This window comes from Herpailurus yagouaroundi, unplaced genomic scaffold, assembly GCF_014898765.1.
Source record: "Herpailurus yagouaroundi ecotype Mexico unplaced genomic scaffold, PumYag 77, whole genome shotgun sequence".
NCBI classification, from domain to species: Eukaryota; Metazoa; Chordata; class Mammalia; order Carnivora; family Felidae; genus Herpailurus; species Herpailurus yagouaroundi.
In genome coordinates, this window is record NW_024412388.1 from 40,749,644 (window position 1) to 40,774,846 (window position 25,203).

At 37.8% G+C, this 25,203-nt stretch overlaps 1 protein-coding gene across 3 annotated transcripts in view; it reads right to left on the minus strand.

Moving 5' to 3' along the window:
* Positions 1 to 25,203, minus strand: part of FAF1 (Fas associated factor 1) — a 529,666-nt gene that overhangs the window by 366,622 nt on the left and 137,841 nt on the right. Inside the window, exon 2 of one of the 3 annotated variants that reach the window (XM_040470189.1) lies at positions 5,792 to 5,858. The exons of the other annotated variants lie outside the window; for them this stretch is intronic. Within the exon in view, the coding sequence (XP_040326123.1) occupies positions 5,792 to 5,848 (57 nt within the window). The 5' untranslated portion in view covers positions 5,849 to 5,858. The remainder of the gene's footprint in view (positions 1 to 5,791; positions 5,859 to 25,203) is intronic. 3 annotated transcript variants of the gene reach the window in all.

Below are 25,203 nucleotides of genomic sequence, written 5' to 3' on the forward strand. Positions count from 1 at the left end.
GAAAGAAAGAAAGAAAGAAAGAAAGAAAGAAAGAAAGAAAGAAAGAATCACAGATTAATACAGAGAGTGGATTCCATAGAACCCTGACAACTCTGGAGGCTCATAAATCCTTTGAGCCAAACATGCTAACATGGGTTTTCAAAGCCACAAATGCAATGGAAGCATCTCTGTCTACAGCCAGGTCAATTATCTCTTTTCTCTTGACAGCAATGGTTCCACATACAAATATCTTCTTTGCTAAAAATTAGGAAAACAGTAAGAGAATTTTCTGTGCTGTTGGAAAAGAAACAAAATACCAGAGTTTGGAAAGACTGTGTTCAAATTTTCACTCAGGAATGCCAAGGTGTAATGGAAAGAATATTAAGGATTTATAAAGTCCAAAATTTGAATCTAGACTTTCCCACTTATTAATTTTATGATATGTTCTATAATCACTGAACCTCTTTCAGCCTGTTTCCTCATCTCTATAATGAACTATACCCTCAGCCAAACTGGGCCTTTTTGTTCCTCAACAGCATCAAGTTCCTCTAGTTCTTAGGTCTTTTGAAGATATTATGTCTGTTTGAAATGCTCTTTCCTTGGGGCGCCTGGGTGGCGCAGTCGGTTAAGCGTCCGACTTCAGCCAGGTCACGATCTCGCGGTCCGTGAGTTCGAGCCCCGTGTCAGGCTCTGGGCTAATGGCTCAGAGCCTGGAGCCTGTTTCCGATTCTGTGTCTTCCTCTCTCTCTGCCCCTCCCCCGTTCATGCTCTGTCTCTCTCTGTCCCAAAAATAAATAAACGTTGAAAAAAAAAATTTTTTTTTAAAAATGAAATGCTCTTTCCTCATTTCTTGTCTGGCTAAATCTTAATGATAACCAGAATTTCTGTTAGATACACTTTTTCAAATAATACTTCTTTGGTCAACCCCCATCTATATAGGTTTATGCTCACATAGAACCCTGTGCTTTTCCTTCATAGTAATTAATAATTACTTATTTGGTGGTTGTTTTATGTCTGTCTTTCTCAATAGGGTGTAAGCTCTGTGACAGACAAGACAATAACAATTTTGTTCACTACTTTATCCCCATTGCCTAGCACAGTGCAGGAACTAAACAGCACTCAATACTTATTTGTTAAATTAAGGATGATAGGGAGTACAAAAATGAAAAACAAAACAAAACAAAACAAGTCACACAGCCAAGTGACCAAAGCTCAAAAAGTTTCCTAGATGAAATAATGTCTCAACCAAGACTGAAGGATAAGTGAAAACTAGCAAGAAGGGGTAGGACACAACACTGTCCAGGAACAGTGACATACCTCCGCTTTCTTTTTCCTAGATCTTAGATCGTTTTAAATAATGTATTTCATTTTGGATAGGAAGTTAGTTTCTGACCTCAACCTTATGTACATAATAAATTCTGTACATAAATATGTAAAATGCAATCCAGAATGAAGGTACAATAAAAGTATAATTTGCTAAAGGAATATAGAATAGGGAAAGAGATTTTTATGAGGATTAAGTTTCAGAAAAGAGATGGCATTCGATCTGGACACTGAATAATGAGTGGATACAGAAGCAAAGGAAAATTTCAGAAGAGTTCAATTTTGAACATGTTAACTTTGAAGTGACAGTAGGATATCATTTGTTTAGTTAACAAGTATGTTATTAATTGCCAACTACATACCAAGCTCTGTGCTAGGCAATGGAGATATACTAATAAATATAACATAGCTTGCATTCTAGCAGGGACAAAAATATATTCAATAATTAATTTTACTATAAGCAGTTCAGGTAATATCCAAATGGAGACAAAAGTAATTTAAAAATTCAGAGGTAGATTAATTAAAGCTATATATGTTTAAAGGCAAATAAAAGAAGCCCTAAAAATATTTTAATTCTCCCTCCCTATAAGCTTTCTTCTTTGGTGAAAACAAGAGAGATAGAGTATTGGGGAATTCATACATGTAAGAAAAAGACAAGAGAAATCTAATGACAAAAATTAATATAGAAGGGTTAGATATAAGGGCAAAAACCATGAATATGTCACAGAGGGAGCAAAGAAGGTACTGTAGGGAAGGATTAGACAAAACTGAAAAATGTGAAAATAGTCTAATTTTACGAGGCCTAAGAAGAGATTATTAAACATATTTTTTAAGTTTTAGTAATAATTAGCTTATAAAAGGCTAAAAAATACATGGGAAATAAAGTATAACTCTTTTTTTTTTTTTAACGTTTTATTTATTTTTTTGGGACAGAGAGAGACAGAGCATGAACGGGGGAGGGGCAGAGAGAGAGGGAGATACAGAATCAGAAACAGGCTCCAGGCTCTGAGCCATCAGCCCAGAGCCCGACGCGGGGCTCGAACTCACGGACCGCAAGATCGTGACCTGGCTGAAGTCGGACGCTTAACCGACTGCGCCACCCAGGCGCCCCTAAAGTATAACTCTTGAAACAGTGTTTAAAGTATAAAAATAGGATTATCAGTATAATACTCATTATTCTCAGTATATACACATTAGTTACTAACAAACCACCATTTTTCCAGGCTTCAATGATTACATCATCATAGCATTATCATCAGCTCTATTCTTATCAGCAGCCTCCTCAGCTGGTTAATCTCCAAATTACTGATTGCAGATAAGTAAAAATAAATATTTAATACATTTAAGTTACAAGAATTTATAATTAGAAAAAAACATTTAAAAGTTTATGATAATAGAAATAATAAACACATTTTCATTATACATATACATATATATAATCATATATATTATTAGTTGACAGAATTAAGAATATAGGCAACTCTACATATTCCACATCTTTGGAAAGCCTGTGAACTAGAATAGTAATTATTATTGTTAACACTGGCTTTGTTGTGTCCATTATCCATTTTTCCATCTCCTGAACATACTTAATATATAGAAAAATACTTTCTAAAATTAGTATACTTTTGTTCAATTTGAAATTACTACTCTATGTCAGATTCAAAATATTTTCAAAATAACTAAAAACTAAACATTGGGTCCACAAAGTACAGTACTAGTATTTTAGCATTCACAACTCTGATCTTGCCATCAAGTGAATTCTTCAAACAAATACAGACTTTCTCTCCTCCAATCATACTGATCCTTTACAGAATATCCTCTTTTCCACCAGTTCAAATTCCTTCATTCTTTTATTCACTGAGCACAGTGCTGGAGAAAATATAAAAATGATGAGACACGTTCCTCCCAGGACAGGCAGTTATAGAAACAACTAATTGTAAAGCAATGTGAAAGGCAATATAGGATCATGAAGGAAGGAATGCCTATTGTTGCCTAATGGAGTTGAAGACCCAGATGTGAATCATTTTCGTCAAGAAAATTTAACTGACTCACACTACCTTTTTCTCAATGATTTTTCTTCCTTTATTTTTTTTTTTTAAGTTTTTACTTAAATTCTAGCTAACATACAGGGTCATATTAGCTTTAGGTGTACAATTAAGTGATTCAACACCGGTGCTCATCACAAGGGCACTCCTTAATCCCCATCACCTATTTAACCCATCCTCCCACCCACCTCTCCTCTGGTAACCATCAGTTTGTTCTCTATAGTTGAAGTCTGTTTCTTGGTTTGCCTTAAAAGTCTCAATGATTCTTCCACTGTGTTGTACTTACATAGCACTCATGCATCTTATTCATTCATTTGATATTTCATTCACTCATTCCAACATTAACTCATCCCACAAATATTTAATTAATCATCTGGAACTATTCTGAGTATTGAGAAAACAAAAGAAGATATCAGTGTCCACACTAAATTGATAAAATCATCCTCCTCTCATGATTTCACCCTGAGTAGAGCCAATCAGAAGTATTTTAAGAGCCCATCATTCTACAGCTATGAATTGTGGAATTTTCACCTTTAATCTTGTATTGGGGGGAGATGGAGGGACACTGTGTGTCTCCTCTACTCTCAATACTCCACTACAAACAATACTACTTCACCTGACACCAGATGTGTGGGTTTTCTATACATCAAGCAATTCTGCAACACCAGCTAAGTGTTCTACAATTTAACTCAATTCTGACACTGTCTACCAGTATCAGATCCCACCAGTTAAGGGCTCAGGACCATAAAACTACTCCCCACCTCCCCCTCTTCAGATGCTCATCACAAAGTCCAGACTGTTACCTGTGCTTCTGACCCACCTGCCATACATCAGAGAGTCCCACAACCCTCTCTTCAATTAATTTGCTAGAGCGGCTCAAAGAATTCAGGAAAACATTTTACTTCTTAATTTACTGACTTATTATAAAAGGATACAATTCAGGAAAAACTAGGTGGAAGAGATGCCTACAGAAAGGTATGTGGGAAGGCATGTGGAGCTTCCATGCTTCCTCTAGGCACACTCTCCCTCCACATATACTACTCCCCAACCTGGAAGCTTCCCAACCTGCATTATTGGGATTTTTATGGAAGCTTCAATTACATAAGCATGATCAATCACTAATTCAATTTCCAGTCCTTCTCCCCTTCCTGGAGGATAGAGTAGGACTGATTGAAGCTTCTAATCATGGTTTGGTCTTTCTGGTGACCAGCCCCCATCCTGAAACTATCCAGGAGCCCAAAAGTCTCCTCGTTAGAACAAAAGACACTCGTATCACCCAGGAAATTCCAAGGGATTTAGGAGCTCTATGGTCAAGAACTAGGATCAAAGGGGCGTCTGGGTGGCTCAGTTGGTTAAGCATCCAACTTCAGCTCAGGTCATGATGTCACGGTTCATAAGCTCAAGCCCCGCCTCGGGCTCCATGCTGACAGCTCAGAGCCTGGAGCCTGCTTCGGGTTCTGTGTCTCCCTCTCTCTCTCTGCCCCTACCCCTGCTCATGCTCTGTCTCTTTCTCTCTCAAAAATAAATAAATGTAAAAAAAAAACAAAACAAAACAAAACTAGGGTCAAAAATGAAATAGCAGAACAAAAGATGCCACTAGTATTATTCTTATCACTTAAGAAATTATAAGGGTTTTAGAAGCTCTGTGTCAGAAACTGAGGGACAGAGACCAATATATTTTTTTCTATTATTTCACAGACCTTATTAGTATTCTGTTAATCAAAGGAGCTATAAGAAAAGGATCCATTTTGGGATGAAAACTTTCCCAGCTACAAAAGTGACAGGCCAAAGAAACAAAAGTAGATATAAATGTCCACACTAAATTGTAGAGTTCTAGAGAAAGAATATGAGATAATGGTGGGAAACCAATGAGGCCTCAAAAAAGATGCTCTACACCATTTTCTCCCTCTTTCTTTCTGGGCAGAAAGGAAAGTTTTTTTCCACAAATGATTATTTAATTTTCTGTAAATATCTGTAACAGACTGTTTCCAACAATCTACTATATTTATACTCTTCTAAATGTTCTTTCAAATTCCTCCTTGCAAACATGTTCATCACTATGATAACCCTTCTTCAAGTACTCTATTGATAACTCTTCCTTCCACTGATTATAAACTTCAATAGAGGAATATATAAGATACTAAATGAAGGCAAAGGCAAAACAGTGGAAGTAATTTGAATGCCAGGAAAAAGCTGGGAAGAAGGGGTGATGTTTGAACCAAATGTTAAAGCAGAGCTCTTCTAGGGGGAAAAGCTGAGTAAGAGCATTCAGGGGAAAAAAATCTTTTTTTTCTGTAAGTCCATTCAAGAAGTGGAAACTAGTTTTGTGTGGCTTCAGCAAAGGTTTGGGTGAGGAAGCAGTGAGGAGCCAGTTGGAAAGGTAAGCAAGAGGTAGATTATGAGAAGCAGTATAAATACAAGCATTAAAAGTTTTACTTAACCTGAAGATAATGGGCAGGCAACTGCTGCAACTGAAATTTGCCCTTCAGGAACATCATTTGGTCAGCACTGTGAAACACGAATTGAAAAGAGAAAATTGTTGAGAATGATGCCCAGGCTTCTGGCTTGGGTAACTGAGTAGACTGTTCCTGCTCCAGTCCTCCCAATCATCACAACTGGCAAGCAATTCTAAAGATTCCGTCACTCAAGTCAAAAATATATACTCATCCTCAATTCCTTTCTCTCACATTCCACATCTGACCTATGAGAAATTCTACTTGCCAAATGTAGAATCTCCTCGATTACCACCCTATCTAAACCATCATCTTTCCTCTGGATTTCAGTAGTTTCCAAACTGGTCTCCCTGCTTCTGTCTTTGCCTCACTTGCTTACTGCTTGTTCACACAGAAGCTACCATGATGCTTATAATTGTCAAGTCAAATAAAACCCTTTCCATACTCTAATGCCTGCCTATACCAGCAGAGTAAAACTCAATGACTGTATTCTGACCTTGTAAGAAGACTGTATTAGCTGGCTCCAGCTCCTTCACTGACATCATCTTCTTACAATATCTCTGAGGTTCACTTACTCTAGTTGCTCTGATTTCCTTACAATTTCTTGAACAAGTGAAATATGCTCCCACATCAAACCCCTTATATTTATTTTTCCTTCTGCCTACAATGCTCTTTAGATATCCACATATCTCACTCCCTCACTTCAGTAAGGTTTCTACTCAAAGGTCATCTCAGAAAGACTTTCCCTAACCATTCTATCTAAAAGAGAACCTCTTAGCCATAACACTCTACCTAACAAATTGTTTGTCTTTTTGTGTTATCTGTCTAACCTCATCCTTTTGTGAGATCCAAATGACCTTATTTTGTTCACTGATGTGTCCTCAACACCAACAATGCCTGGTCCCTAGGTGTTGTGAGTTAACATATACTGAATACATGAATGAATATGTATTCATGAACCCCAGAACATGAGCAAAGTGACAGGCTGGTGAGGATAGGGAGATTTGAGGCCTTCGGTTTTAGGCATATTGATTTTGAAGTATACTTGGAACATTCATATAGAAATGTCTTGGGGCGCCTGGGTGGCTCAGTCAGTTGAGCGCCCGACTTCAGCTCAGGTCATGATCTCACAGTTTGTGAGGTTGAGCCCCGTATTGGGCTCTGTGCTGACAGCTCAGAGCCTGGAGCCTGCTTCAGGTCTGTGACTCCCTCTCTCTCTGCTCCTCCCCTGCTCACACCCTGTCTGTCTGTCTGTCTCTCTCTCAAAAATAAACATTAAAAAAAAAATTGTTTTTTAAGACATATCCAAGAGATCAAGAATGTAAAATGTGTGAGTTCAATATTCTGACTTTGGAGTCATGGGTCATCTACTTGAAAAGTATTTGGAAAAAATAGAACTACCAAATGATCCAGCAATCTCACTTCTGGGGATATATCTGAATTAATTGGAAGCAGGGTCTCAAAGAGATACTTGTATACTGATGTTCACAGCAGCACTATTCACAACAGCCAAGAGGTGGAAGCAACCCAAATGCCCATTAATAGTAATGAATAAAGAAAACAGGGACACCTGGGTAGCTCAGTCAGTTAAGTATCTGACTCTTGATCTCAGTTCAGGTCTTAACCTCAAGGTCAAGGTTATTATATATATAATGTATACATAATTAAAAATTATATATATAAATAAATATATATATATATATATATTATATATAAGAGAAAATGTGGTATACTCATACAATGGAATACTATTCAGCTTTAAAAAAAGGAAATACTGTCACAGACAATAACATGGATAAACCTTGAGTGCATTGTTAAGTGAAATAAGCCAAAAAATGTCAAATGTCAAAAAATGACAAATACTGTATGATTCTATTCATATGAAATACTTAGCATAGTGAAATTCATAGAAACAGAAAGTAGAATGGGAGGAGGGAAAAAGGTAAAGTTGTAGATTAATAGGTACAGAGTTTCAGTTTAGCGAGATGAAAACATTCTGGAGATCTGTTTCACAACAATGTGAATATACTTAACACTATTAATTTACTCAAAAAAGAATAAGATGGTACACTTTATGTTTTATGTTATAAAACCAACTTTTTAAAAAGTCTTTGCAAAAGTCTCACGAATGTATTAAGTTTATCCAAAATGAAGGATAATGTGAACAAAGAAATGGCTCATGATGGAATCTATGGAATGTCAGTATTTAAGGAGTACGTATGAAAAACAAAATCAGAGAATATATTAAAAAGAAGTTATCAGAGAAGTAGGAGGAGATACATATATGCTCATCTGAGCCTCAACATAAATCTCAGTTACAGTTACATATATGCATTAACCAAATTTGTAATGGTGCAATTGGCCCCAGGGAATTTACCAAATATGATGACCTACTGTCATTAATAAAAATGGATAAGGGGCGCCTGGGTGGCGCAGTTGGTTGGGCGTCCGACTTCAGCCAGGTCACGATCTCGCGGTCCGTGAGTTCGAGCCCCGCGTCAGGCTCTGGGCTGATGGCTCGGAGCCTGGAGCCTGTTTCCGATTCTGAGTCTCCCTCTCTCTCTGCCCCTCCCCCGTTCATGCTCTGTCTCTCTCTGTCCCAAAAATAAATTAAAAAAAAAAAAAAAAAACATTGAAAAAATGGATAAAAAAGAGATGGCATACAAACAGTAATTTTTATACTTTCTTTTTATATTTTCTTTTTTAAACAAACAAAAAAACTACAGTAATAATTCGTATTCAATATTTCTCTGGTCTATAATCCACTATTATAGGATGGAATCAATTGTAGGATGTTCTATGTTCTGTAGTCTGACAGATCTGTTTTCAAATCCTTGTTCTATCATGTGTTTATTACCTGTTTGACTTTGACCATGCTAAATTGGCCAAAAGATTTAGTTTCCTTATCTACAAAATGGAGTAATAATACCAACTTAATTCACAAGGTTGTTATAAGGATTAAATGAGGTAATACAAGAAAGTACTCTATAAATGTTAGCCACTGTAAATATTCATCCTTATATGTTTTTTGTTTTAGTCTATTTTGCTATATGCTATATACCACTGGTGCATAAATGTCTGCCTCATGCTGGGCTAAAAATACAGATATACTGAAGTCCTGATCCCCGTGATTCAAATTCAGGTAGTATGGAATGGGGCCCAGAAATTTGTTTTTCCCTCACAAACTCCTCCAGAGATTCTTATGCACGGCCAAGTTTGGGAACAAGTACAGATTGTTTACAGCATAAATTTTAGAGACCTATATAAAATCCTTTATTCTGACATTACATATACAATCTATTAATTCCCCCTAAACCATTTATTATTTTGGAAGTTACTTAATGTCTAAAAGCATAGATCCTTCAGAAGCTCATATGTAGAATGAGTATATTATTAAATATGCTCAAAGTGAGGAGTGAAGGCTCTTACACCAGAATGCCAGTGTTTCCTAGCTCCATCATTTACTAGTTATGCAATTTTAAGAAAGTTACTTACATTGTCTCAGTTCTCTCATCAGTAAAATGAGAGTGATAACAGTACTTGTTCACTGGGATTTGATGAAACTTATTGACACATACTAAATGCTTAAATGGTATTTGATAAATAGTAAAATACTCAGTAAAGATAAGCTGCTTTTATTGTAACATTTGACATACCAAGATTTTTTTTCCTTTGTTTTAAATTCCAGTATAATTAATGCACAGTGTTATATTCATTCCAAGTGTACAATATGGTCATTCAACAATTCTACACATTATTCAGCGCTCATCACAGTAAGTGTAATCTTAATCCCCCTACCCCTCCCTCTGGTAACTACCAGTTTATTTCTCTATATTTAAGAGTATGCTTTTTTGTCTTTTTATTTCTTTTTGTTTCTTAAATTCCATAATAAGTAAAATCATATGGGTGTTTATCTTTCTCTGACTGACTTATTTCACTTAGCATTATATCCTCTAGATCCATCCATGTGTGCCATACCAAGATTTATTCCTGTTTAAAATCACATTGGGGCGCCTGGGTGGCGCAGTCGGTTAAGCGTCCGACTTCAGCCAGGTCACGATCTCGCGGTCCGTGAGTTCGAGCCCCGCCTCGGGCTCTGGGCTGATGGCTCAGAGCCTGGAGCCTGTTTCGGATTCTGTGTCTCCCTCTCTCTCTGCCCCTCCCCCGTTCATGCTCTGTCTCTCTCTGTCCCAAAAATAAATAAACGTTGAAAAAAAAAATTTTTTAAATCACAAATAGTTATTCATCACAAAATGTTGAAAGCAAGGAATGGACACTATTAAAAAAAAAAAGAAGATTTTCAACATTTACCTATTGCAGACAACTTACTTCTGGAGATTTTTCCTCTCTTCACTACTTAAATAATGGTTACATCATCTAAATACTCTATCACTTACAAAAAGATGATGAAACCACAGTTGAAGAAAAGTGAATAGTTTAACAGCCCCACAAGTCTAAATTTAAATTTATTTAATGTGTTGGTTTTTTAAATTTTTTTTACCAATCTATTGCTGTTTACCTTTGTACTAAAAAAGAATTACAATTGGCAACCCTAAAACAGCTCCTAACAGCCAAGTATTTCATTTTAATAAGGTCTAATTTGATTTTTTTTTTCCTTTAGGGAAAGAAACCAGAAAGCAGAACAATTTAGGAAATGTAACCATTCCACAATCTGTTTTTAGTCAAATACAAAAAATGTTCACTGAATACTTCCAAGTAGGTATCACTATCAAAATAGCTCAACATGCAGCATCAGTAATGGTGTAGACCAAATTAAAGTCAAAGAAATACAAGACAGATCCTAAGATTAATAATGGTACCTGAGAGACTCACCCTTGTCAAATAAATATCTAAGGATGAAAAACCAAATAGCAAATTGGGAAAACCATATAGCTGGGATCAAAAGGAACTGGCAACCAAGATCTCATTTACTAAAAGCAAAAATTAGGAAAGGTGGTTTCAGTGACAGTCACTTCCGTTCCCCAGGTTCTTTGCCTCTCCTGAGGAAACTTCATGGTACTTAGACTTTGGTCAGCATCACATAAAGACCTAGTCACCCCTCTCTCTTCTGCTTAGTATAAAATAACTGCCTTCTACATCCGGATGGCCAACAGGCACATGAAAAGATGCTCAACGTCGCTCCTCATCAGGGAAATACAAATCAAAACCACATGCAGATATCACCTCACGCCAGTCAGAGTGGCTAAAATGAACAAATCAGGAGACTATAGATGCTGGAGAGGATGTGGAGAAACAGGAACCCTCTTGCACTGTTGGTAGGAATGCAAATTGGTGCAGCCGCTCTGGAAAACAGTGTGGAGGTTCCTCAAAAAATTAAAAATAGACCTACCCTATGACCCAGCAGTAGCACTGCTAGGAATTTACCCAAGGGATACAGGAGTGCTGATGCATAGGGGCACTTGTACCCCAATGTTTATAGCAGCACTCTCAACAATAGCCAAATGATGGAAAGAGCCTAAATGTCCATCAACTGATGAATGGATAAAGAAATTGTGTTTTATATACACAATGGAGTACTACGTGGCAATGAGAAAGAATGAAATACGGCCCTTTGTAGCAACATGGATGGAACTGGAGAGTGTGATGCTAAGTGAAATAAGCCATACAGAGAAAGACAGATACCATATGGTTTCACTCTTACGTGGATCCTGAAAAACTTAACAGAAACCCATGCGGGAGGGGAAGAGGGAAAAAAAAAAAAGAGGTTAGAGTGGAAGACAGCCAAAGCATAAGAGACTCTTAAAAACTGAGAACAAACTGAGGGTTGATGGGGGGTGGGTGATGGGTATTGAGGAGGGTACCTTTTGGGATGAGCACTGGGTGTTGTATGGAAACCAATTTGACAATTAACTTCATATATTGAAAAAAAAAGAAAAAAAGAAAATAACTGCCTTCTGTTTAAAAAAAAAAAAAAGTTTTTAATGTTTACTTGCTTTTGAGAAGTAAGAGGGAGACAAGAATCCAAAGCAGGCTCCAGGCTCTGAGCTGTCAGCACAGAGCCTGATGAGGGGCTCGAACCCACAGACCATGAGATCATGACATGAGCAAAAGTCAAACGCTTAACCGACTGAGCCACCCAGACACCCCAGCTGCCTTCTGCTTTATTCAATGAATGTAAAAAGAGAAAGGGGAGAATGTCAACTAATTTGCCTTTTCTAAGATTCAGATTTTAAGCTAAAAACATGAAAAAGAGAAATGTCTGAAGATTAGCAGTTTAAAGAATTTATGAAGGCAGACATCCTACAGGATTAAAGGGAAGGCTTTGGATGGTTGAGCAAAGCCAACAAGCCAGATCTACTTTATGTTATAAGCAACAACATAAGGAAAACACTCTTACTTGGTATTTAGCAGCCCTAAATACAGTTGTCTCCATTTTGAGGTTGATGAACATCCAAAATAAATTTAGTTTAGGAAAGTAGGTTGCAATTACTCTGCACTAGGTTAAAACAACCAAACAAAAAGAACTGCGCTAGGTATTATGGATAACACATGGACAAGACAGCCCGAAACCTTGGGAAGCCAGGAGGAAAAATAAGAATACATAAAGCAGAATATAAAAGTGTCTCTATCTCAATAAGTGACAGTTGGTCCACTCAAAAACCTTGGTGTACCCTTGACTCCCTCGTTCCCATTCACTGGCAAATTCTGATAGCTGAAATGTTAAAACACATTCAGAATTTGATCACACTGCACTGCTACCACTCTGATCTAAGCCTCCATATTCTCCCTCCTCTATTATTGCAACAGCATCCTAACTGATTTCCTTGCTTTCCCCTGGCTCATCTACAGTGTATTATCAGAGTGGCCACAGTGAAGCTATTAAAATGTATGTCAGACCATGTCAACCCTCTACTCAAAATCTTCCACTGACTTTTACTCAGAGATAAAAACATCCTTAATATGGCTTATTTCTCCCTCACTCCTGTAATCTCTAACTTCACCTCCTCCTCCTTTCCTGAGCCACATTATCTTCTTGATGTTCCTAGAAAATGGAGGCCTGATTTTCCACTTAAGGGTATTTGTGGTTACTACTCCCCCTTCCTGAGATGTTCTTGCCCCCAGATACATGGCTCATTCACTAATTCCATTCCTCCAGGTCTTCATTCAATTGTCACCTGCCCACTTTTTTCAGAAAACTGCAGGACCCCCCCCCCACCTACTTTATTTATATCTTTCTTCCCTGTTTTATTTTTTTCCTTAGAAATGATCACTTTCTGACACATTATATAACTTACTTGTATCACTTATTGTCTGTCTCCTCCTATGAAAATGTAAGTGCCACGATGACAGTCTTACTTGTTTTGGTTCACTGCTATATATCCACCACTGAGAAGAAAGCTTTGCATATAGTAAATGCTGAATAAATGCCCTCTGACAAATTTATGAATGGAAGTGTTAAGTGAATTAATCTTCATTAGATGTCTTTTTGGACTTAGCCGAATAAAGGGAGAAGGAACATCTGTCATGTGCAAGACACTATGTAAAGTAATTACACATTATTACATGTCTCATTTAATCTTCACTCTACAAAGCAAGCATGTTATAGATGCGGAAAATAACATTCTGAGAGATTAAATGGTTTATCCAAGATCATATAGAATATACCACTCAAATTCAGGCCCCTCTGACTCCCAGAAATCCTGATCTTTTCACCACAAAGCAATTTGAGAGGTCTGTTCCTTGACAACAACAAAGAGGAAAGAGTGCACTTTGTGTTTCAAATGAACACAGTATAAATCTCTAACTATACCAACAATACTAATATTTACTAAAATCCTCATATTCTTGGATCACTAACTCTATTTTAGAAACTGAGAAAGCAATGCATCTCTGATCTGTGACTGTATGGGTGAAGGAAATGTGTTGGCTCAGGTGAGGGGTTGTGGCTGAGGGGAGAGGTTTGACTACTACCATAAATATGATCATTCCTAGAAATGAACTACATTAAATTCCTGAGGCTACAGAACACCTTCCAGCCTTCCAGACTACAACTACCCAACAGAACTTTCTGCAATGATGGAAATGTTTTATATCTGCACTGTATAATACCCTAGCCACCAGTCCCACTGATCATTTAAGATATAGCCAGTGTAACCAACAAAGTGAATTATAATTATTAACAATTATTAAATTAATCATTTAATTTAAATTCAAATACCTACATAAGAGTAGTTGCATCTATACTGGATGGCACTGTTCTGAACTCTCCATTCTACTTCAGCTTTCTTCTTCACATCACTCACTAGTTCACTTATAACACTTTGATTCATTTTAGATGATGACACCGCATACAGGGCAAAGTTCTTCTCTCAAAATCATCCCAAAGGAAAAAGGAAATTACTCTATAGTTGAGTCCTTACAAATATTTTATTTTTGAAGAAAAAAATATTTAAAAAGACATAGGGTCTAAAACAACTTCAGGCAATACTAGTTTTGGATACTAAACACAGGTTCCCTGATGGAATCAGTTTAAAGAGATGGCAAAGAACTGGGTGGCTCAGTCAGTTGAGCATCTGACTCTTGATATTGGCTCAGGTCATGATCCCAGGGTCATGGGATCGAGCCTTGCATAGGGCTCCACACTGAGCATGAAGTCTGCTTAAGATTCTCTCTCTCTCCCTTTGCCCCTCTCCCCACTCACACATACACACACGCCCCAAATAAAAAATTTAAAAGAAAAAAGAAGAGAAAAAAGTTCAACACAGATTTCCTAATTGGGAGGGGGGAGTAATAATTTCACAATTAAAACTTTAGATGCCATTATAAATAAGCCTGTTAGAGGCGCCTGGGTAGCTCAGTCAGTTAAGCATCTGACTCTTGATCTCTTGGCTCAGGTCATGATCTCATGGTTTGTGAGATGGAGCCCTGTGTCAAGTTCCGAGATAGCACAGAGCCTGCTTGGGATTCTCTTTCTCTCTCCCTTTCTCTCTCTCTCTCTCTCTCTCTCTGCACCTCTCCCCCCTCCTTCTCTCGCGTGTAAGTTCTCTCCCACTCTCTCAAAATAAATAAATACATAAACTTAAAAAAAAATAAAATAAAATACACCTGTTAAAGATTGGGTTTGAAAAGGTTTCATTGTAAAGCTCACGAATAGCAAATGAGTTCTTGTGACTTGAGATTAAAATTCCCAGGAAAGTACCATATCCAATTTTTTAAAAATAACTCTATCTCAAGCCACTTAAACAAAAATTAAGATTATGTGCTCTGAAAAACTGAGAAACTAACTCTGGTAATGAGGAAGAAACTAACATTTAAAATGCATGTGAAGGGTCTGAATAATGTTCTTCATGAAACAAATATAAAAAAGGTAATAAGGCAGTATTTTATATTATATAATTTTAAATCTGTATGCATAACTTATTAAGCTGAACTTAATGGCTATTTCTTCTACAAGCTTAAAAAAGTTTATATATTCAGGCTGACCAAAATATTTTCATTATCTTGTCATTGAGAAAATAAGAATCACCTTATATTCAGACATGTACAATAAATTCTTACATTTATTTTAAAAGCAGCTAGACTCATCTACTACAGCCAGTAGTCACAAGGCCCAATTAAAGTCTCTCCTCCATCCCCTGAGCATTCTCAATCATTCTCACACTCTCTCAATTTTTACTGCTTAACCCTGTTTGAAGACATTTAAATTTACACATATTATGTCCTATGTTTATGCTTCTTTTCCCACCTATGTGTTTTTTGTCCTCAAATAGAGTCTAAGCTCATGAAGGCAAGAACCATACTTCTTTGCATTCACCATACCACTCAGAGCTAAGTGCTTTCTAGAAGACAGAAGGAAAGCTATGGATCTGATACTCCAAATATACTAAGGAGCAACAAAACAAATGCCTTCAATCTACTATACAATACATTTGCAGGACAATTACCTCAGGCTCAGTAAATCCGAGCAATTTGTACAAGGTTAGCACTACTATAATCCAGGTTCTTTCCAATTCTGAATTGTTAATGCTCTACTGACTGATTACCATCTGATTTGCACACTGTTTAAAAACTCTTAACACTTTCCCCATACCACTACCAACACCCTCCCCCGCTCCTCCCACAGCTACCACAGGAAGGTATGAAAGGCAGCAGACAGGAAGATGAAGGAGAGACAGTAATAGTAATCGGAAGCAGAGGATATACATGTGTCCAGGGCACACAATTTCATGGTAAATTAATCAGTGTCCACTTTGGAAATGTCTTGGGTACTAATAATCTGGTAATAGCACAGACCTTTCCACTCAGAAAAGAATCACAAATAACAGAAGATAAGGAATCACAAATAATTAAGACCTAAAAGTAAGCAGTATGAATCATTTATCATCCTGCCAAACCAATGAAGGGAAAAGACTCCCGGCTGATGAGAATCTAAAGTTGGGTAAACACGGGGCACCTGGGAAGATCAGTCAGTTAAGCGTCTGACTGGAGTTCAGGTCATGATCTCAGAGTTCGTGGGTTCGAGGCTGCGTCAGGCTCTGAGCTGATAGCTCGGAGCCTGGAGCCTGCTTCAGGTTCTGTGTCTCCTTTTCTCTCTTTGCCCCTCCCCTGCTTGTGCATGCTCACTCGCTTGGTCGCGCGAGTGCTCTCTCTCACTCCAAAGTAAATAAATATTTTGAGCACTCTCACTTGGTGCTCTCACTCCAAAATAAATAAATAAATAAATAAACATTAAAATAAAGAAAAGCTGGGTCAACAAATCTTTTCTTTAGTGCTTAGTATCATCAGGGGACAGGAATAAAAGAAATATATACAGAGAATGCAGTATTGTAATCAATAATTCCAGTTCTAGAGTTAGACATCTAAGTTCAGACAAGGTCTATCATTGATAAAATGTGTCATTTTAGGCAAGTCCATATAAAAGTGGAATGTGATAGGGGCACCTGGGTGGCTCAGCCAATTAAGCATCCAACTGTTGGTTTCAGCTCAGGTCATGATCTCATGTTTCGTGGGTTAGAGCCCCACATCCCGCTCTGCACTGACAGCGCGAAGCCTGCTTGGGATTCTCTCTCTCCCTCTCTCTCTGCCCCTCCCCCACTCACATTCTCTCTCAAAATAAGTAAACATTAAAAAATTTTTTTAGAAGTGGAAAGTGATAATAATACTTATTTCCTAGGGCAGCTGTGAGAATTAATAAGAAAAATGGATACAAACTACTTAGGATAAGATCTAATATATGGAAAGTAGCCAATATGCTTATTTCGTCTTTGAAGTAGGAGAGGGTGAGCTTCTCCATTTGGTTTTGATGTTTTGGGCAAAGCAATTTCAGGTAATAAGAGTGTTAGATTGGAAGTCAGGTGACTTGGGTTCATGCCCTGGCTTTCTCAGTAACTTGTTCTTTGACCTTGGCCAGTTCTTCTTCTCTTTGAGCCTTTATGTTACCAAATCTGTAAAAGTAAAGGCACTGGGTTAAATAATTTTGCATTATTCAACATTCTTCAGAGGAACAGAACAGGATATGTATATGTGCAACTGGAGAGGGAAAGGGTCAGGGACAAGGAGAGGGAGTAAGGGATTTATTTTAAGGAATTGGCTCATCTATTTATGGAGGCAGGTTAAATCCAAAATCTACACGGTGGGCAAGCAGGCTGAAAACCTAGGGAAAAGCCAATGTTGCAGTTCAGATATGAAGGCCATCTACTACAGAATTCCCCCTTGCTCAGGAAAGGTCAATCTTTTGTTCTATTAGGCCTTCAACTTATTGGCCTTCAACTCCACCCACATTTGGAGGGCAATTTGCTTTACTCAAAATTCACTGTATCAGGGAATGGGTCAGGGTATTAGAAATGAAAGAATGAACAAAAAAGAGGCATGGTCACCAGAACTATAAACCTCCTACGGAGGGGAGCCTGGGTGGCTCAGCCAAATTCGGCTCAGGTCATGATCTCAAGGTTCATAAGTTCAAACCCCGCACTGGGCTTGCTGCTGTCAGTCTGTCAGCACGGAGCTTGCTTCAGATCCTCTGTCTTCCTCTCTCTCTCTCTCTCTCTGTCCTTCCCCACTCACACATTCTCTCTCTCAAAAAATAAATATAAAACCTTTAACTTTTTTTTTAATTTCTTAAAAATTAAAACTTCTAGGGGTGCCTGGGTGGCTCAGTTGATTGAGAGACTGACTTTGGCTCAGGTCATGATCTCATGGTTTGTCAGTTCCAGCCCCGCATCGGGCTCTGTGCTGACAGCTCAGAGCCTGGAGCCTGCTTCTGGTTCTGTGTCTCCCTCTCTCTCTGCCCCTCCCTCACTCATGCTCTGTCTCTCTCTGTCTCAGAAATAAACAAACATTTAAAAAAAAATTTTTTTTTAATTAAAACTTCTAGGGGAAAACACAGAGAAAAAGCTTCAGGAAATTGGATCTAGCAATGACTTTTTAGCTATCATACCAAAAACATGGGCAACAATGTTGGGGGGAAGATACATGAAACTAAAATTTCTGTGTATCAAAGTACCACAATCAACAGAGTAAAAAGACAATCGATAAAATGGGAGAAAACATTTTCAAATCGTACTTCTGATGCTACAACTCAGTAAAAATGATCAAATAAATCAATTTAAAAATGGGCAATGGACTTGAACAGACACTCAACATCACTAATCATCAGAGAAATGCAAATCAAAACTGCCATTAGGATGGCTACCTCAAAAATTTAACCCTTAAAAAGTGTTTGCAAGGATTTGGAGTTTGGAGCCCTTATGCCCCTTATGCACTGTTGATGGGATTATAAAATGATATAATCACTATGAGAAACAATAAGGAGGGTCCTCAAAAATTCAAAATTTGATCCAGTAATTCCAATTCTGGGTATATATCCAAAAGGATTTAAAGCAGGGTCCCAAAAAAATATTTGCACACTCATGTCCAAGAGATGGAGTCAACCCAAACGACCACAGATGAAATGAATGAATAAACAGAATATTATTCAGTCTCAGAAAGGAAAAAAAAATACTGTTACAGGTTACAACATGAATATAACCTGGAGAATATTATGCTAAGTGACATAAATAAATCACACACACAAAAAAACAAATACCATATGATTCCACTTATATGATGTATCTAAAGTAGTCAAATTCGTAGAAACAGAAAGAATGGTGGTTACCAAGCAGGGTCAGGGTGGTAGAGGTGGTGGAGGGTGAGGTAATTGTTGTTTAATCAGTACAAAGTTCCACTTTTGCAAGATGAAAAATTGCTGGAGATGTGTTTCACAACAATGTGAATATATTTAACACTGTTGAACTATACACTGAAAAATAGGTTAAGATGATACATCTTATGTCACATGTGTTTTACCACAATAAAACAAAATGCATTAAAAAAAAAAAAAAAAAGGTTTCTGGGTGCCTGGGTGGCTCAGTCCTTAAGCATCTGACTTCAACCCAGGTCATGACCTCACAGTTCTTGAGTTCAAGTCCCACATCGGGTGAGCTTGAGTACGACACCACACTGGGTGAGCTCAACCCCCGCTTCAGATGAGCACAAGTCAGGCTTCAGGTGAGCTCGAACCCCACCCTGGATGAGCTCAAGCTTCGGGTAAAACATGAGCCCCGCTTCTCTCTCGCCACCCTTCTTCCCACCCCCCATCTCCTGAGATTCTCTCTCTGTCCCTCGTTCACTTGGGCCTTTCTCTCTCTCAAAAAAAAAAAAAAGGAAAAAGTAAAAAAACCAATTTCTGCCAAGAAAGAAAGAAAAAAAGTGAAGGAGGATTAAAATAAATATTCTCTGAGAGTAGCTTCCTCCCTGAAATGTCAACAATATATAAATTTTAAAAACACTTATATTAGCAGATACTTATATTAATTAATTGACAGTCTACATTTGTTACCACAGGGTTGTTGTCAAAAGCAGGTAAAAAAAAATTAGTAATGTATACATGATAGATCAATTTACTATAAAGGTTCAATCAATCTTCAATTTGAATAAAGTCTAATAATCCTTCATGATCTCTAATATTCCTCAGTACTCTATTAAAATTTCTCTCATACCAAACAAACATCAGAGCTGGTTTCTGTCCTCATGAAGCTTAGAATATATGAAATGTTATAGGTAATAAATAAGCAATAAACATATAAGTAAATATTTCATTAGTTTCCAACAAGGAAAAGGAACCTACACCACATAGATCAATACAGGGACCTCAATAAGGAAAACTACTTTTTTTTTTTTTTAATTTTTTTTAACCTTTATTTATTTTTGAGACAGAGAGAGACAGAGCATGAATGGGGGAGGGGCAGAGAGAGAGGGAGACACAGAATCAGAAGCAGGCTCCAGGCTCCAGGCTCCGAGCCATCAGCCCAGAGCCCGACGCGGGGCTCGAACCCACGGACCGCGAGATCGTGACCTGAGCTGAAGTCGGACACTTAACCGACTGAGCCACCCAGGTGCCCCAAGGAAAACTACTTTTAAGAGTAATGGAAGAATTAAGAGGGTTGAAAACTCATTATGCTAAGTGAAAGAAGACTGACACAAAAAGTTACATATTATATAATTCCTTTTATATAATATATCCACAACAGGAAAATCCAGAGAGACTGAAAATAGATTAAAGGTTACCAGTGAGTAGGGAAAGAGGGTAAAAGGGAATGAGGAAGAATTACTTCACGAGTCTGGGTATTTTTATGGGATGATGAAAAAGTTTTGAAACTAGAGCAAGCTGGTGGTTGTACCACACTGGGAATACATTAAAGGCCACTGGATTGTACGCTTTTTTTTTTTTTAATTTTTTTTTAACGTTTTATTTATTTTTGAGACAGGGAGAGACAGAGCATGAACAGGGGAGGGTCAGAGAGAGGGAGACACAGAATCTGAAACAGGCTCCAGGCTCTGAGCTGTCAGCACAGAGCCCGACGTGGGGCTCGAACTCATGGACCGCGAGATCATGACCTGAGCTGAAGTTGGCCGCTTAACCTACTGAGCCACCCAGGCACACCTGAATTGTACGCTTTTATATGGTTCAACATATATTATGTGCATTTCACTTCAATTAAAAAAAAAAAAAAGTCTATGTGAGGCAACCTAGCAATAAGCAACAACAGGAAATCCCTACTACCCCAACAAGGGTGTGGATACAAAGGAAGAAAGTGTATTAATAGAGTCCATAAACCAAGACTACCCAGTAGTAATGGGAGTCATGGAGGACAGGCTGTCCAGAGAGAGATGGAACTCTGGAAGGAACTAGAGACATACAAGAAATGGGATCACTACAGGACACTCCACAGAAGCAGGAAGAGAAGAGTAGCAATGGCCTAGTATCTCCCTCTGCAATGTCTTCACACTGCCTGTAATAAGATGATGGCTAAAAGCCAGATGGCAAGGGAGCTTGGGTAATGTAGCTTAAGTGGATCAGCCCTATAACTCAGAACATAGCAGGAGACAGTTGGGAAATTGGCAAATGATGAGCATGAAAGTACACCAAACTAAGCAATACAGAGGAAAAGAACATAGTGCTATCACAGAAATACCTGTGATCAAGAAAAACCCTCTGAAGAGGTAAAATATTTGTTAAGATCTAACAAGATGAGCAGAAGTCAGTTATTTTAAAAACTGGGGAAGGAACATTTGAGGTAGAGGAAACTACATGTGCAAATGTTGTAAAGGTAGGAAAAAATTAGTGCATTTGAGAAACTAAAGAGAGAAAAACAGTGACAGGAGAAAAACTTCCTTCCAACCAAAGTTAAAAGTGAAATGGTCAATGTCTAAAGATATTAGCTAGATTTATGACCAGTATTTGAGTTTCTGCAAATCCTTAGACATACTGGGCCAAGACCCCTTGAAGATTAGTATGGCTCAAACACCTAGAGATTGTCATTGAAATGTCCCCCATTTAGAAAAAGCCATCAATAAAACACATGCATCGCAGTTAGTTGAACTGAACTCTTGAAGTGTGCATATCACTGTATGTAAATTAGTATATTCGAAATTTTTTAATTATAAACATTCAAAAAAATTTTTAATTATAAAACAAGCCAGAGAAAAGGGCAGATTATAATCACAGAAATAACAGTGAGAATGGCAAGTAATTTCCCATCAGGAACAAAAAAGTCCAGAAGATAATGGAAAGATAATGGAATGATATCTTCAACTGACGTAATGAAAGAAAATAACAATCAACCTATAATTCTATATCCAGGGAAAATATTTGTCAAGAATAAAGGAAAAGGGAAAAATAGATGTGTCAGACAAACTAAACCTGGAAGAGTTTGCCCCCATCAGATCTGCACTAATGCAAACTCTAAAGTATATAATACAGCAGAAGGAAAATGATCCCAAACTGAAGGCAAAGATGCAAAAAAGAGCAAAGAAAATGGGGGTAACTGCAGGTAAATCTAAATGAACACGGACTGTGTAATTTGTGAGGTTTCAAAATTTTCCACAAAACTAAAGTACCTAGTGAAATAATAGTGTATAAGTTGAGAGGAATGGAAATGGAAAATAAACAGTTCTAAGATCCTTACAATGTATTAACATTAGAATTTGAGAAGTCAAATATCCATTGTCTGGTTTCCAAGGAAATTTGCCAGAAGATTTTTAAAGAGTATATAATTAACAAATGGGAAGAGGAAGGAGACATGACAGAGTAACAAAATAATCAATGTTTGCTCAACATCACTGATGATCAGGAACTACAAATAAAAACCACGATGAGATCCCACTTCACACCTGTCAGAATAGCTAAAATTACCAACACAGGAAACAAAAGATGTTGGTGAGGATGAAGAGAAAGGGGAATCCTCTTATACTCTCGGTGAGAATGCAAACTGGTGCAACCACTCTGGAAAATAGTACGGAGGTTCCTCAAAAAGGTAAAAATTTAACGATTGCACTATTAGGTATTTACCCAAAAGATACAAAAATACGGATTTGAAGGGGCACATGCACCCCAATATTTATACCAGCATTATCAACAATAACCAAACTATGGAAGAGCCCAAATGTCCATCAACTGATGAATGGCTACAAGAGAATATTACTGAGCCATCAAAAAGAATAAAACCTTGCCATTTGCAATGATGTGGATGGCGCTACAGTGTATTATGCTAAGTAAAGTAAGTCAGACAAAGACAACGTATGCTTTCACTCATAAGTAAATTTAAAAAGCAAAACAGGGGCGCCTGGGTGGCGCAGTCGGTTAAGTGTCCGACTTCAGCCAGGTCACGATCTCACGGTCCGTGAGTTCGAGCCCCACGTCAGGCTCTGGGCTGATGGCTCAGAGCCTGGAGCCTGTTTCCGATTCTGTGTCTCCCTCTCTCTCTGCCCCTCCCCCATTCATGCTCTGTCTCTCTCTGTCCCAAAAATAAATAAACATTGAAAAAAAATTTAAAAAAAAAAAGCAAAACAGATGAACATAGGGGAAGGGAAAGACAGAGAGAGAGAGAGGGAAGCAAACCATAAGAGACTCTAACCTCTAGAGAACAAACTGAAGGGTTAAAGGAGGGAGATGGGCAGGGAATGGGCTAAATGGGTAATGGGTGCTAGGGAAGGCACTTGTTGTGATAACACTGGGTATTACATGTAAGTGCTGAATCACTAAATTCTACACTTGAAACAATTTTTACCACATTTTAACTAACCAAAATTTAAATAAAAACTTGAAATAAAAAATAATAATGTAACAGAAGAGGGAAAACAGAACAGTTAACAGGTGGAATGACTACAACACACATAGTATCATAGATTTCACCCCAAATATATGAGTAATTACATTAAATCTGGATGTTGAATGTCCCTCATCATCAGGGAAATACAAATCAAAGCCACACTGAGATACCACCTCACACCAGTCAGAGTGGCTAAAATGAACAAATCAGGAAACAACAAATGCTAGCGAGGATACAGAGAAACAGGAACCTTCTTGCACTGTTGGTGAGACTGCAAACTGATCCAGCTGCTCTGGAAAACAGTGTGGAGGCTCCTCAAAAAATTCAAAGTAGAACTACCCTATGACCCAGCAATAGAACTACTAGGAATTTACCCAAGGGATACAGGAGTGCTGATGCATAGGGGCACATGTACCCCAATGTTTATAGCAGCACTTTCAACAATAGCCAAATTATGGAAAGAGCCTAAATGTCCATCAACTGATGAATGGATAAAGAAGATATAGTTTATATATACAATGGAATACTACCTGGCAATGAGAAAGAATGAAATACCATTTGCAGCAACATGGATGGAACTGGAAGGTATTATGCTAAGTGAAATAAATCAGTCAGAGAAGGACAAGTATCATATGTTTTCATTCATATGTGGATCTTGAGAAACTTAACAGAAGTTCATGGGGGGAGGGAATGGGAAAAAATAATTACAGAGAGGGAGGGAGGCAAACCACAAGAGATTCTTAAATACAGAGAGCAAACTGAGGGTGGGGGCGGGTAGTGGGAGAGAGGGGAAAATGGGTGATGGGCATTGAGGAGGGCACTTGTTGGGATGAGCACTGGGTGTTGTATGTAAGCCAATCTGACAATAAATTAAATAAATGTATGTATGTCTGTATGTACGTATATACGTATGTATGTAATAAAGGGGTGCCTGGGTGGCTCAGTCGGTTAAGCCTCCAACTTCAGCTCAGGTCATGATCTCACAGTTCATGAGTTCAAGCCCCACATCAGGCTCTGTGCCAACAGCTCAGAGGTTGGAGCCTGCTTCAGTTTCTGTGTCTCCCCCTCTCTCTCTGCCCCTCCCCAACTCACGCGCACACATGCTCTGTCTCTCTCTCAAAAATAAACATTAAAAATTTTTAAAAAGTAAGTAATAAAGATTGGGGGAAAAATTAAAAAATAAATCTGGATGTAGAAAATGATAAAATTGAAAAGCAAAGATTAAATGGGTTAAAGATGACTCATCAACCAGCTGTATGTTATCATGGACACATTAACAATATAATGACACAGAAAGGTGAACAATAGAGTAAAAAGAGATATACCAAGAAAACACTACCCAGAAGAAAACTGGTGTACCTGTATTAATATTAAACGAAACAGAATGCAAAGCCAAAAGTGTTCCTAAAGAGAATAACTTAATAAGACAAAATTTCAGCCTGCTAAGAAGTTATAATGATTCTGTATGTGTGGGGTGCCTGGATGGCTCAATCAGTTGAGCATCTGACTCTTGATTTCAGCTAAGGTCATGGTCTCACGATTTGTGAGATTGAGCCTCATGTTGTACTCCGTGCTGGCAGCACAGAGCCTGTTTGGATTCTCTCTCCCCCTCTCTCTCTGCACCACTCCTGCTTGCATGTGTGCTCTATCTCCCTCTCTCTTAAAATAAATAAATAAACTTTTAAAAATAATAATTCTATATTTGCATGTATCTAATAATATAGCCTAGAATGAACAGCATTACCCATAAAAATCAACAAATCCACAATCACTGCAGGAGATTTTAATATA